Source organism: Archocentrus centrarchus, chromosome 19 (assembly GCF_007364275.1).
Source record: "Archocentrus centrarchus isolate MPI-CPG fArcCen1 chromosome 19, fArcCen1, whole genome shotgun sequence".
NCBI classification, from domain to species: domain Eukaryota; kingdom Metazoa; phylum Chordata; class Actinopteri; order Cichliformes; family Cichlidae; genus Archocentrus; species Archocentrus centrarchus.
The window spans coordinates 24,675,570-24,691,301 of record NC_044364.1 but is presented as its reverse complement, the minus strand read 5'-3'; the positions used below and the strand labels follow the sequence as shown (position 1 = coordinate 24,691,301).

General features: G+C 40.4%; 1 protein-coding gene across 1 annotated transcript in view; it reads right to left on the bottom strand.

Annotated features, from left to right (window-relative positions):
- Nucleotides 1–977: 977 nt before the first annotated feature.
- Nucleotides 978–15,732, bottom strand: part of bms1 (BMS1 ribosome biogenesis factor) — a 29,644-nt gene continuing 14,889 nt past the window's right edge. The window contains exons 11-23 of the mRNA XM_030755867.1: nt 15,585–15,686; nt 14,147–14,304; nt 13,956–14,037; nt 13,659–13,738; nt 9,452–9,637; nt 9,173–9,361; nt 7,685–7,865; nt 5,722–5,780; nt 5,430–5,552; nt 4,951–5,098; nt 3,167–3,342; nt 1,800–1,961; nt 978–1,350 (exon numbers count right to left, since the gene is read on the bottom strand). Of these exons, the coding sequence (XP_030611727.1) occupies nt 1,123–1,350; nt 1,800–1,961; nt 3,167–3,342; nt 4,951–5,098; nt 5,430–5,552; nt 5,722–5,780; nt 7,685–7,865; nt 9,173–9,361; nt 9,452–9,637; nt 13,659–13,738; nt 13,956–14,037; nt 14,147–14,304; nt 15,585–15,686 (1,874 nt within the window). The 3' untranslated portion in view covers nt 978–1,122. The remainder of the gene's footprint in view (nt 1,351–1,799; nt 1,962–3,166; nt 3,343–4,950; nt 5,099–5,429; nt 5,553–5,721; nt 5,781–7,684; nt 7,866–9,172; nt 9,362–9,451; nt 9,638–13,658; nt 13,739–13,955; nt 14,038–14,146; nt 14,305–15,584; nt 15,687–15,732) is intronic.

The window sequence follows — 15,732 nt, the reverse complement described above, 5'->3', positions numbered from 1 at the left end:
CAGCTCTTTTCCAGTCTTACTGACCAAAGCACTCAAAGCACTCTTTTAATACTGCGTTACTCTGCAGTGCTTTTCCTCTCACACGCATTGCTGTGTTACTTTCAGGCTCTATGTATTGAACATTTTCATATTTCCCCCATAGTTTTATCTTTCTTTGTAAAAATCAGTCACTGCTGCCCAAACACTTATCCATGCTTGCCATTGGTCAGATGCTGCAAATGCCACTGCTGTCATGGGAGTGCACAAGGGGAACCCTGGGTTAAATTAATGAGCTGATGACTAGCTTTGTGTAAACACTTATCCTGTTAGGGCAAGTGAATCCCAATAACGGCCAGATACCCTGGGTACGGCGAACTTGCTTTTGTCATACAGACCTCAGGCTTGGTATCAGCACACAGTTCAAATCAAGCATTCATCATGGTATGGGCATGCATCAGGGTGCATGGCATAGGTAACGTTCATTTGTGTAAAGGCACCAGTAATCCGAACATTACATACAGGTTTTAGAGCAATTTATGGCGCTGCTCAGAATTTACCTTTTTAGGGAAAGCCTTGCTTATTTCTAGAAGACAATGTTAAACCCCTTTCTGCATTTATTCCAACAGTAAACCTGTGCAGTACAAAGATCCAGTGTTTAACTGGTTTGGAATAAACATTTAAGCCACTCATACCATGTACCCTAATGCCTCTCCATACCATCATGAATGATTGATTTGAACTGTGTGCTGATAACAGTTGCCAGCTACGATTTTCATAGTTTTTCCTCGTAAAAACTAATTACATGTATAAATGATTGTTATATAACAAATCTAAAATGCAAATCTGAAAACCATATCTGATGTACAGGGGAAAAAAATTAAATAAAGAGCTTATTCTTCATGTTATAACCTGTTAATGAGTGTTAATACAGAGAGAATGAATCTGATAGGTCCACCAAAAATACAAAATATAGCCCAAAGAGCAGAACAGGTCAAATGTTGCAGTTATTAATGTGTTTAATTTGTTTTTAAAAAAAATCAGTTACATTTGGCTTTACAACTGTTTTCAGATCAGTTAATTATCTCAGAGCAAATTATCTCAGAGTCTGCAGGGATAAGATGCCTCATGAGTTCAAAGAGTCAATTAGTCATCCTTTGTCGTCCCCTTCAGACTGGACCTGAGCTTCTTCTGATCTCTCTGGCCCATGATGCGGTACAGTTTCTTCTGTGCATCCTTCTTTCTCTTCAGCTTGGCTTCTTCCTCTTTCTCCTTCTGCTGGAGGAACTCTTTGTGTTTGGCATGATGCACTGTGTGGGCCGCCTTCTTCTTGTAGTTGTGGACTGTGCTCAGAGCCCGTAGCAGCTCTACCACCTTTCAGAATACAAAAAGGCAAAGAGTGATGCTTTACTACAGGCACCTTATTCCAAGGTCACCTTCAACAAACCGTGCACTGTGCTGCATAGTTTCTGTGATTAATTACAACAATTCACTGATATTAGATTAGATCAATGACTTCTATGGCATTAATCTATGCTATTAACTTTGTGTTTTCTCCCAGCTGTAGTCTGTGCTTCCTACCCCCGGGCCCTTTCTGCAAGGATCTCTGGTTTGGTAGATTTATGTTTTTAATACATGGCTTCAAAAACTTGGGCGTCCACTTAGACTCTGGTTCCTGTTAAAATGGAGTTTTTCCTCCTTACTGTAACTGAGAGCTGCTTAATTCATGGGACCTTACTATGTTAAGTGCTGGGATTACTCATGCTATAATGTTGGTCCTAATGAGCTGCAGCACTCATACCGTAGAGTCAGGTTTTGCTCACCTTCCTCTCGTGGGGCTCGCGGATCACACTGGGCCTCTTGAGGTCTCTGGGCGTCTTTCCTTTGAGTTGCTGTAGTTTGGGTTTGCTCTTAAAGGGGAGGGCTTTCTGGAGCTCCTTGGGGATGTGGAGTTGGTTGAAGTGCCTTGGGGCCCGGGTTATTGTCTAGAAGGTAAAGGGATGAATTTCAGGATTTCAGTTAGTGAATTGCATAATGATGGGTAGGGGTACAGACCTAAAAATACAGAGAGAACTTGACAGAGAAGAGAGAACAAGACCCGTCACCGATAGGAAGATCCTCCCACGATTAATAAAAATATCAAATAAATGTAGAAGTCAGGATAACATTACAGCCCCTCTCATAATATAAACACCTTCAGCAGACATCTTATCTTCTGCAAAACTAATCTGCTCTAATTTGGAGGCCTTGTCCAAAACTTTTATCCAAATACTTTTAGTCACCCCTGGGTTAGTTAAGATATAATACATATGGCAGCAAAAATATGTATTTAATATTAACAGTACTCATTAAATTTAAAAAAACAAAAAGCATGCTTTAAAAGATTCATATTCTGTGATAACATTTCTACTTTTTGATAACCACATCCTAGAGCAGACAAAAACATTTCCATGATAAACAAATTAGACAAAATACATACTGCACTCTTATAAAAGCATGTATACAACATAATATCTTTATTTATATAATCTGTAACAGTAACCATTGGTATTTTTGGTGTTTCAGACGAGAGTTTTGTTATCACGAAGCCTCAGGCTAATTTTATTGCTTTTACTTCATTACAAACACGGAGGCTTATCCTTCGCCACTGGAAGTCAAAAACACCTCCACCACATTCTGAATGGGTTCGAGAGGTGCTCTCTCTAATTCCACTATAAAAACTCAGATATAATAGAAAAAATCCTGTCAGAAGTTCAAGGACATCTGGGGCCTGTTCACTGAGTGTGTTCTTACACTCTCCTTCACTTAGCCACAATAAAATTGCTCCCAAGGCATAACCTACTTGTTCACCAGGAGTACTGATCAGATATGTATTGTATTTACTTATATAAAAAGTGACGCAAAACTGGTAACAGGAGGTGGTTAGTTTGTGATATTGCTCATTACTCTGATGTAAATTTACTACTCTTGTATTGAAGTTTGTGTCCCAGTGGCAAGTGGGTCACATACTGGCATTAGCTAGAAAAGGTTGGAGTGCCCACTGACAAAAACCACACCAATCCATCCATTAATCTCCTGCTCCATCACCAGTGAGAGGAGACTGGAGCAGGAGATTAACAGATGGAGTGTGTAGGTTTTGCCAGATATCAGTTTCAACATTTGATACTTGTGGTCATCAGACTGAGTCTACCTTGTACAGAGAATCAGTGCTGGGTTTGTTACGAATTCCCAGGTCATGTTTGAGCTGCCCCAGGGTCCTCATGCCTGACCAGGTGTCCTTCTGGCCAACAGGCAGCAGCAGTGAAGTGATGGGGTTGTACAGCTGAGGAACAGGTACAGGATACCAGGAGCGCAGGAACACGATATCTGCACAACACACGAAACAGCGCAACACACATCACGACAAAGACAGAGAGGCCATTAATAGAGCCAGATCACTGAAACATATGTCGTTAATAAAAATGTGAAGATGGCAAACCGCTTCTAATTAGTCTTTAAGCACTACTTTATGTCACTGCATTCACTTTACTCCAAAAGAAATATCTTGCCTCCTTCTGAGATTAATAGAATTTGTCTGTTAAGGTGAGGGGAGAAGATTCCTAGCTGAGATAATGTCAACCAAACTCAGTCCCGACGACAAACTGTGGTGGGCCTTAGGCCCCATTTACACAAGAACGTTTTTAGATGAAAGGTTTTGTGTAAACTGGAGAAGCACTACTTTGAAAATGAGGTACTGGCACGTACCAGTACAGAGACTCCTGCTTGACCTCATCTGTCAACCTGCCCATCATCATTGTAAACAACAAGGGGCTCAGAGCTGATCCCTAATGTAATTCCACTCCCACATTTTTTTAAAATTTGACAGTATGCAGTAGAGAGAGACAGGAAAGTGGGAGGAGAGAGACGGGGAAGACATATGTGGTAAATGGCAACAGGTTGGGAGGCTAACTTGCGCCACCCGCACCACCACGCGGCATACATCGTTGCCTGCTCTTCCACTGAGCCACCTGGGTGCCCTCCACTCCCACCTTGAACCCATCTGTCACTCGTACCACACACCTCACCACTGTTCGCCACTCCTGACCTCCTCATACATGAGGTCAGGAGTGGCAACACAGTTCCTCTCGTAGTAGTCTATCATTATGCATTTTCTATATCCACAAAGACACAATGCTACTCCTTCTGACCTTCTCTATCCTTCTCCATCAACACTCTCAAAGCAGACATCTGTAGTACTCTTTCTTAGTATGAAGCCATACTGCTGCTCACTGATAGTCATCCATCTCCCTAACCTTCAACAACTCTTCCCCATATCTTCATGGTATGGCTTATCAAATTTATCTCTCTGTAATTACTACAGTGCTGCACATCAGCCTTGTTTTTGAAAATCAGTACCAGCATTCTTCTTCTCCATTCCTTAGGCATCCTCTCACTCGCCAACATTCTGGTCAAAAAGTCCACTGCCCTTTCACTAATGCATCTCCATACCTCCACCCGGTACATAAACATGAAACTTACTATAAGCTTTTTCTTTCGACATCTCTCTTTTCCATATGCCTAGCCTAGCCTATGCCTGACCTTTCAGATCAGCTCCACAGGATTATATTTAGACTTTGTGTAATTTTCTTCTTTGTTTAAAAACCCCTTAAGCCTCTGAAACACCTCATTACTACTCCGAGCAACCCCACCCCCACCCCACCCAAAATGCACTGTGAAAAGCTAATCTTTCTAGGATTTGTCCTAACTTTATGAGGAAATTCTTACCAAACATAATTCAAAGATTTTTTTCAGAATTTCAGCACCAGGAGCAACTCTCAGTACTTCCTATAGGATGTTTCAGAAAACACCGAAGTATAGATTTAAGGGTTAATATAGTTTCAAGATCTTGATTAAAAAACCCACAAAATGTAAAGATTAGCCGAAACACGTTCTATTTATATGCTAGCAGTACAGTCAGCAACAAAAGTCATTCACCACTCATGAGCAGGCGGTCCTCAAAGGTGGCTCTGAAAGCTCCGGGAGGTGTAGACAGCGCCTTCTTTATCTGACCCCTGATCCCTGACACCGTTCGTATAGAAGCACCTTCAAATTTAGCAACCTCCAGCACTGTGTTAAACATGCCCTGTGAAGAGAGGGAGGAAAACATCAGCACATTCTACACAAGCAGCATTACCATTATACAATCGCTCTTTCACCCCCTGCCTTTTTAATGGAGAACACAGTAAAATACATGGAACCACAACCCCTGCTGTCCCCCACAGCTACACATGGAGTCAACAGTAAAAGTGTGATTTTTCCTTAACTGTTTTTATGGTGATCAATTAAATGATGTCTCTCTAATCTGTTTTTTTTTTAAATCCATTATTACATCATTCCTTGTATTTACAATTCATCGCCTGTTGTATTTAAAGGTTGACATAAAGTGAGCTGCAGATAAAGTGCAGCCTCCCCACCTTAATGAAGCAGGTGTTCTGAAAGATCTTATAAGGGTAACCAATCAGTTTCAGCTTCTTCACAATAGTCACTGATTTATCCAGGTCCAGGATGACTCCTGTGGCTGCAATGCGGAAATTAGCCTGGAATGCGAAAACAGGACTTTGGGAGTCAATCAGTTCAATGACAACAATTTACATTAAAAAAAGATGATCAAGCATGATGCCACTTACAAATTATAAGGTAAACTAATAATGCTCTCTTCTATAACATTATGTGTAGTTTATTACTCAAACCCTGGTCAGCACTCACTTTAACTCCTGATACTGACTGAAAAGCCAGAAAGCCAGTGCCCTGTGGTGTGATGGGACCTTCAGAGAAACAGAGTGAGATGGAATACAGGTTATAAACACCATGCAAGAGTAAATAATTGATTATATCAATGCAAACATTGCAGAGTAGCGTAAAAGACATATGTACATGTGCAACTTGGACACATACCTGTGCACCTGTGTAACTCAGGTTAATCACAGACCTCTACTACCACAAAGACTGAAATACTTCACTTGCAGTATTACTCTTAAAATCTTACAGTAAATAGTGAGCTATGCAGGTTTAAATTAATGTTAGATGTTGTTAATTTCTTGTTAGCACTTAGTGCTAAAGTACCATAGGTTACTACAATCCCAAATCCAAAAATGTTGGGACACTGTCGGAAATGTAAATAAAAACAGAATGCAATGATTTGCAAATCTCATAAACCCCATTTTATTTTCAACAGAACCTATAAAATATATCAAATATTTAAAGTGAGAAAATGTACCCTAAATATTAGCTAATTTTTCAAGTTGATGGCAGCAACACGTCTCAAAAAAAAGTTGAGACAGGGCCATGTTTACCACTGTATAGCATCCCCTTTTAACAACAGTCTGTAAACATCTGGGAACTGAGGAGAATAGTTGCTGGACTTTTGGGAGAGGAATGTTGTCCCATTCTTTTCTGAGAGAGGATTCTAGCTGCTCAAAAGTCCAGGGTCTTCTTTGTGGCATTTTTCATTTCATGATGTCCATCTGTCCGTCTATCCATCCATCACCTTCCGTTTATACAGGGCCAGGTCGTGGAAACAACAGCCTAAGCAGAGAAGCCAAGATCTCCCTCTCCCCAGCCACTTCATCCACCTCGTCCAGGGGGACCCCAAGGTGTTCCCAGACTGGTCGAGAGATATAATCTCTTCAGCATGTCCTGGGTCTGCCCCGGGACCTCCTTCTGGAACACCTCCCCCAAGAGGCATCCTAAGCAGATGCTCAAACCACCTCAGCTGGCTCCTTTCGATGTGGAGGAGCATTGGCTCTGCTTTGAGCCCCTCCTGAATGGCTGCATTCCTCACCCTCCGTGCTGAGCCACTTGGAGCACCAGCAGAGTTACACCTGAATGGTCTTTGTATATCACAGCTCAGCTTTTAATACAATCACTCCGGACATTCTCATCACAACAAGAAGCACAGAACCAAGCCAGCCCCCCTCTAAATCAACAGTGAGCGTGCGGAGAGGGTCCAGGTTTTTGGGTGTCCTTTTCTCTGCTGATCTCTCTTGGATAGATAACATCACAGCTGTCAGCAACTACACTTCTTGAGAGTCCTCAGAGCCTGCTTACATACTGAATCACAGTATGGCACTGAGGTAGACAGGGGGAGGCTTCAGAGGGTAGTCAAGACAGAACAAAGAATTGTTGGCTGCCATCTCCCCTCCCTGATGGACATCTACACCTATTGCTGCCTCAGAAGATAATATCATCATCAAGGACAGCTTACACACTGGCTTTGAACTGTTTGACTGGCTGCCCTCAGGCAGGTGGTACAGGTGCATCAAAGCCAGAACAAACAAACAGACTTAAGAACAGTTACTTTGCCAAAGCCATAACCAGTCTGAACTCACAAATGCACTGATCCCAGTCTAACTGTGCAATATTTATTTATTCATTACACATACTAGGCAATATCCTCTGCTCATGTATGGTGCAATATCTATCATTCCTATACAGTATAATATTCATTATTGTGTAGTACTTATCCACTGTAATCTCACTGTACATTCCGTACACCGACAAATAAAGGCATTCTATTCTATTTGATCTTCTGAGAATGTCTTACTCTCATTAAAAGCCAGAATAAAGTTATGTGAAGCCATTCAAACAACATAGTCCAGTTAAGATATGCATAGTAAAATCTTATTAATCACTGTGAATCAGTAGTCAGTATGTTCTGAATGTGTCTCACCCCAAATGGAGGCTCCACAGTGCATGTGCTGTGGTGTGTATTTGAGTAGCCGGTGGCGTCCATTGTGGTCTTCAATATGGTAGAGAGGGATGGTCTGGAAGCGGCGCCAGCCTAAGGACAGGATGAGGGGGTCCCGTGTCTTCAGGATACGGTCATACCAGCGGTGTTTCTTCAGTCGCATCTGAAACACGCAGAGTGCAACTTTAATTTTATTTAACTGTTATCTCAACATTGTAAGTTATTAATGTTTTTCTGGGTATAACATGGTAGTTTCTCTATGATGACATGATTTGGTCGCAGAAGGAGAAGACTTAATTTAAAAAAATTTTTTACATAGTTCACAGTAACAAATTTGGTACTGCTGTGGAGCCAGGTCCCAGTTTGGGTTCAAGAGACATGCCTTCTCTGTCTTTAAAATTAGGCTTTCCTTCACACTAAATCTTAGAGTTAGGATTGGATCAGGTGACCTTAGTTATGAAGCTTAGGCACAAGTTCAATAAGGAAGATCTGAAATCACTCATCTGCTTTTTTTTTCCCAGATGTTTTGCCATTTCTCTGTCATCACCTCCATTTCCCCACATTGTCAAACTCAACGCTGACCTCATCCATTTGAGTGCAATCATCTTTCTGCTCGCCTTCTTCGAGCCAATCAGCCTCCACTCAGTGTGCTGCTTATCACTATCACTGTTTACCTGTCATTCTCCCTTCCAGACTCATTTGTGCAACCCCCACCCCCTCCCCTTCCCCCTCACCACCCAAGAGCTCCTTCCAAGCAACCATCTTGGTCTCCACCACCACCAGCATCTAGACTCCGGGAGGTCCTGCCTAATCCCCATCTCTACTGGGATTACCTTCAGCTTCACTGGGCCATTGGAGTCTAATCGCCAAACAACTATTTGTATTATCAATAAATCTTGTTCAATTTCTCCCAATCATCTCTCCTTAGTGAAACACAGCAATCAACTCAGGCTGATGGGGGATATCCCATGAATCAGTGAGCATTATGATGCACTCTCTTTTCATATACTTAATTGAAGAAAAACACGCACATCCAAAAATTAACCAGGGTGCTGGATCTAAGAAAAACTCAATAAACAAAAAAGAGGAGGTCCGCACACCAAAGAGCTCCTTGGAAAATTTTAATCCATCATAACATTAAAACAGTGACATTTTGGGCCGGAGTGCACTTCTTCAGACTGCACTCTCTTTTCATCCCATGTTTACATAATGCTATTACACAACACTAACTTTTGTTCCTTTTATGTTCCTTGTTAATCTCTTCTTTTAACCCTTAACCCCCAGCCCCTGTAGGGTTCTAGCTCGTGGTTGATTGACTGGCGCTGTGCCGGGCTGAGAATTCCAGCTGTGAACTATCACCACAGTTTGCAAGATGTAGTTGTGTCTAAACCTTTTTAGACATATATACTGACACATTTTTAGAACAACCATTTTAATATGTGCAAAGAAACGTTAAAACACAACACATACCTGCAGATATCCTACATTGCCTTCACTGGTGGACAGGCCTCCGACGATGATGGGGTAATGGGGATCAAAGTTGGTTACAAACTCACAGGGCAAGGAGGAAATTTCTAGTCTGATGTACATTCCTGGCCGGAAGCCTTCATACTGCACTCTTGACTCGTCGTCCATGTCCTCAAACTCAGCTCTGTTCAGCTAAAGACACGGTGGATGAACATGCTCTTATTAAAAGACAGATACAGAATCAATTTTTAAATATGAACAACAGATTGATCAACAATCTACCTCAGCCTGCTTCTGCATCTCTTCCTTCAGATCATCAAAGTAAGTGGCATCGTCATCGTCATACTCTGCATTAAAGCGCTCCTTCAGCCTGCGTTTCTTCTCCAGGCGCTTGTTCTTCTGCACCTCCTCATCATCCACCTTCACCCCTCCGTCTTCATCAGCTTCATCTCCATCAATCTCACTTTCCTAGTAGTCAGAAGGTGCACATGACAAATAACTGTTGAGGTGTACAAATAAAAGATGTCAAGGAGTTGGGAATCCTTTTAAACAAACTTTGCGATAAAATTTTATAAATAAGGTGTCAGTGATGGCCGTGCCTCTGTTTCTGGCTGCCTGCTGACCCTGTTGCGTATTTTGTGTCACTGTGTGTGTCACTTTGGATAAATGACGTTTGAGCTGTAATAGTTTACGACCACCAAACCCTCCTGAATCTACATGCGTCCTTTATGGACTTCCAAACTCCTGAAATTGGTAGGAAATGCCCTTTCCATTCCCTACTCCTCAGTACACTTGGAGGACCCTGGGCTAACCCCTGCAGCTGTCAGTGGAGATAATTCTCCAAAAAGACGAGGAAGTCAGCATCTCAGTCAGGCTGAGAAAAGCTGCATGTCTTCAGTCAGCCTACCTGTTTCATCTTGAGGAAGATAGATCTGACCAGTCTTGTTGATTCATCTAACATAGCCCCCAGGTATGCTTTCCTCCAACCCATCCCTATGGGCTCACCCTCTGACTTCCATCGGGGTCGCCCACCAGGTCATCAGTGAAACAGTGGTGTATTCCCTGTAAATCTTTGCCCTCTGCTGTGGGAATCCTTATCACATCATATGGCCCTTCCAGTCAAGCTGGTGCTGATGAACACGAGATCCATATCCAATAAGAACTTCATCCTAAATGATTTTATTTCTAGCTACGAATTAGACTTCCTGCTTGTGATGGAGACCTGGCTAAACACTGGTGAGCTCAGCTGATTGCAACTTTCTTAGTACCCCAAGGTTACTCGTAGAGGACACAGCATAGCAGCAAATTTTAGAAAGACTTTAATGTCCACCTATTGAACACTGATCACATTACCTGTTTTGAATTGCAGTTAGTGTCAGTGAGCATTGGTAAATCCGCTTTCGATAGCTCTCATTTACCATCCCCCCAAAAAGTTTTAATCCTCCGTGATCAGAATATTCATGTTTGTTGTCCTGACAAACTGATGGTAAATGATTTTATGCACATTCTTCTTTTAACCTCACTCTGTACACAACTGCACTCACTCACAAACTGGGCCATACATTAGACCTAGTAACTAGGTCTAATACATTAGACCTAGTAACTAGGTCTAATGTATGTATTGGAATAGCAGATAACACTAGGATGCCTGTTTATCAGACCTCCTCCCTCTTTCTCTCACCAAACTGAAATTTCTTCCTGTTTGGACTACTGCAATACACTTTACACTCATCTCAGTCAGTCCTCTCTGTCCTGTGTCCAACTCGTCCAAAATGCTGCAGCTGCTAGACTCCTCAGAGGCACCCAAAAAAGAGATCAAAAGGTTTAGCTTCTCTCTGCTGGTTGCCAGTGAGGTTTGGAACCCATTTCAAGACTCTCCTGTTTATGTAAAAAGCCCTTCATGGTTTGGCTCCTTCTTACCTCATGTTCATAAGACCTCTTACAATGTAAGCATCGTTTGTCAGTAATTAACTAAAGCAAAGCTTCTGTTGTTAAAATTAGTCAAATCAGGTCAACAGTTTTTAATGTGGTTTGCATCAGCAAAACATTCCTTTTTGTTGTCATACTCCTGCTGTAACTCATACAATAACTGATACATTTTCTGTGCTAAAACACAGGAAATGTATCAGTTATTCACTTAAAATGACTAACAGATTGAGATAAAATGCTGAGTGCATTCTTGCCCAAAATGAATAAATTGGTCACTTACATTTAAAATACAATTAAAAATCTTGCAACAATGCTGTTCCTGAGTCACTTTGACTCAGGGCATATTTGAATTATCCAAAAGTCTCAGAAACCATAACTCTATTTTTGCATTTGTGCTTCTTGCCCCCCTTGTTTTTGTGTAGTAATAATACATTTATTTTATAAAGAACTTTACAAAAGTTAGATATTGCGGTTTTTTTGTTGTTTTACATTTTTAATCATAACATTTTTGGTATGCAATAAGCATGGGTCTATAATTTTACTATACAGTTTTACTGTTTAAAGAAAATGAAGTAGATCATTATAAAAAATACTTCTTTAAATTCAGAAAACCTGCACATGTTATATCTACATGTCAGGATCTGGTTATTGTAGACATTTATCATCACAGTAAGCATTTCAAACATTGGTTGCTGGAAACACTCATAAAACATTAGAAAATATCTATCCTGGTTTGATGCTGCACCCTAACACACATGGATAATTTAACATTTTTAATTATCAGAGAAAGTTATGTTATTTTTTTTGCCTATCAGTTTCCCAGTGTATATTAGTGCATATTTGGATGTGTGAATGAGACGCATTAACTTAAATAACTGTGTAGAAAGGCGCTTTATGATGTTCAGTCCATTCACTTGGAATTAGTTTTGGATGTGGCAGATCTGCCACATCCAATATGGCGGAAACACTGATGCATCAAAACAGCGGGCCGACCCTTTCAATGCGGCATTTACGTATGTATGTTTATGGCTGCAACCATAGACATGGGATGAGAGCCATTCTGGACCTCCGCACCCTGAACCAACACTTGCTGTGATTTTGGGTCTCCCTTTTCAGGCCTTGTACTTTTATTTGCTCCTACACATTTCATCAGCTCAACATGATATTTGGTGAGTTCAGTCTAAAGAACTTGATGTTAAATTTCAAAGTTTTTGTCAAAGTTTTTGTTTGTGGTGGCACATCAAATTTCACACCATAGGACACCACACTGTAACATCTTAAATGCATTGGCCAAACTGTCCCAAACTTCACATGCTCAATGAGAGTGTGAGTCTGGACACATAAGTTATGTGCCAACATTGAGTCACACTTATACCACCACCTCGCTGGAACAGGAAATCAGCAGTAGATTAATAATCATCATCCCATGAGCATTAAATTTTCATTGTTGGGTGCAGGCATTATAGACAGCGTACCAAAGTGCGGCTCGACTGCACCACGGCTCGACGCACGCCTGGGTGCAAGGGCCCCATCATCGCTGCTTGCAGCTGTAATTTATACTTTTATTTACACCATACAAATTCAGATTTAGATTTATGTTTACACTGTTGCACCATGGGTATATCCTGTACATATGTAGTATTGACAATAAAGACTTTTACTATTAACCTTTTATGACCTACAATAGAACAGGTCCGCCAGGCCATATCTTTACATTTTTACATGCTGTAGTGCCATTTTTTGGAATATTTCAATTTTCTATACATCAATAGAATCTTTATCTTTATCCCAAATTTTCAAAATATGTATGAAAGAAATCCATAGTACCTACAGAAATTAGCTAAAAAGCCCAATAACCCACAAAAAAATTGAAAATCGTTTTTTATTTTTACATATTTTTCTACAAAAGCCATAGCTGTATTCTTCAAAACTGTAAATGAGAAAAAGATGCACAGAAGCCTTTCAAACCACAGAAAATAAATTTTGAGTCTGTTCATAACTTCATTTGTAAGATACACTCATTTTATAAACTGTAGGAAAAACGAAAAAAAAAAATTAATACTGTGCAGAATTTGCAAAAAGACAAGAATATGAAGGATTCGCGGGAAAATGATGTCACTTCCTGTTGCTGCAAGTAGTGGTTTGCATGAAATCATGTGATAGTTTGTGTGACAACGTGATGACGGACAGTCCAATGTAGGAAGTGCTGTTAGCAGCTAATGAAAACAATGACTGCAAGGATTATAATGTTTTGTTGTTTGCGCTTTATATGCAATTTTACACGATTTCTGCGAACCTGTTGGAGGAAGGATATAGCGCTCTGGGGACATGTTGAATGCATGATATGTAAGTGTAAATTCTCTGGTTTTATATACAAAAAGAATTACTGCTCTCTCTTATTTGGTTGCAGTTCAAGCTTAATTTCAAAATGCGCATGCAAATGAGGACACCAAAGAGACACAAAGAGGTTAAGTACCAACTCTTTAGCCTTGAACCAGATATAAAATTTTTATTAACAGAAACTAATATTGATATTCAAACTGTATTAAGTGTCACATACCTCAGCCTGATCCTCCTCCCCAGTTGAGCCTTTGTGGACTTTCCCTGTTTCCAAATCTTCAAAGTCGCCATATAGCTCCTCTAGAAAAGAAAAAAAAAGCTAATGTGAGTATTTATGATGCATCGCGGTCTTTTAACAGTGAGAAAGCCGGGGTTTCTTACAAAACAACTTCATCACTGTCATTGCCAGTTTATTTGACCGTAATTTACTCCAAGTGTAAGGTGTCTTTGATTAACTCTTCCACTGTGAACAGAATCAGCATTTCACATGAAACTACTTCTCCTTCTAAACTCTTACCATCTTCTTTTAGCAGCACTGCAGCATCTTGGCCTTCCTCCCATGTCCCAGTCACAAAACAATCCCTGATCGAGTTTAACATCTGAAAAAAAAGAAAAAAATGGACCCATTTCAGCTTCAGTCAAATTTTTTAATTTCTTTTGAGATCAGCAGCACACAAGGCGCTTGAGGTATGTTAGAAAATATTGGACCTCTTCTAAATCCCAGTTGTGCGAGGTGTCAGGATTGAAATGGGAGCAGTCTAAAGCGTTGGCCTGAACTTTTTTGCTTTTCTGAGGGCGGCTGACTCGAAACAGCCCACCAAGCTCCTCCTCCTCATTATCCTCCTCAGAATCATCTGCTTCTACCACTGCAAAACAAGGACAAGGAGTTGTCAACATACACCCTGAAGCTCACAATGTACACACACAGCTCCCATTTTTACTTAGTTTATGATGAAATGCTTTCTACAATCATATGGAGGAGTTATGACTAACTGTCAATCTTACCATGCCTCATAAGGGCAGTGCCAACATCAATGAAGATATTTATTAAACCTTCTAAAATCAGAAAATTTGAATATTTGGGACACCATCCTTGAATAAAGGAAAACAAATAAAGCAGTTAACCTGACCTCAAATGATTAACCATTAATCTTCATTAAATAATGACATTTAATGGGAAATCTAGAAACTATAAGTTATTAGCTTAATCAGTCTCATAAAATACACTAAACTATTGATGCTTACAACACATCTGGTATTGTGTGTTACTGATATCCTCTAAGTGAAATTTACATATTCTAAAAGTACACAGCTGAGATGTTTATGAAACTGGGGTTGTACTTTAGTAAATACTATATTAAAAGTTATGCTATTTTGATGTCAAAAGTATATAAGAACATTTAAATAAAATAACAATATATTTAAGGTAATTTTGAATACATGTTTCAACAGACTATGGGCCAGATTTGCTAAGCAGGGCAAATGAAAATTATGACACAAACACCAAAACAAAAAGTAAACAAACAAACAAATTAGAAAGTCACCAGGAAACATTAAACTATGAGCACAGACACAGTCGGGTAATTCCAGACGATGAATGAAATATAAAATGTTCTTAGACTTCATACTAATCTGCTCCATCCATCAGATCCATCTTAGTCACATTAAGAGCTTTACTTTACAGATATTTTGTGGTGATGTGACGTTGAACAGCTTTTTGTGCATGCACTGCTAAGTAAAGACACATAGAGGCTTTGTGCTCCTTGCAGTTTCCTTTATAGGACTAATCCCTGCATAGAAATTTGACTAAAAATGTGAAACATTGCAATCAAAACAAGGGTTTGGCCCTTCATTCAGGAGGCTGAGGTAGAGCAGGCTGTCTGCGAATCAGAAGGTTTGTGCTTCAATCCCTGGCTCCTCCAGTCTGAATATTGAAGTATTGATATTTGGGCAAAAATATTGAACTGCTAATTGCCCTGATGCATCTACTGGAGCGTGTGCGTGTGTGTGTGTGTGTGTGTGTGTGTGTGTGTGTGTGTGTGTGTGTGTGTGTGTGTGTGTGTGTGTGAGATACATTAGGAAAACAAAACAAGACAAAAACAAAACTGTAGATCTACATCTTCAAGAAACAAGACAATCAAGATACCTGAACCATAAACCTGTTTTCTCAGATTGGGGGCAGCTTCTTGATGTCGTAAAAATGCTTCTGTTGCTTTCTGTTGCAGGCCCTCCTTCCATTTTAGTGCCCCTGTGGACAGAAACAGAGAGATGACACAAACTGAAGGAGGACACAC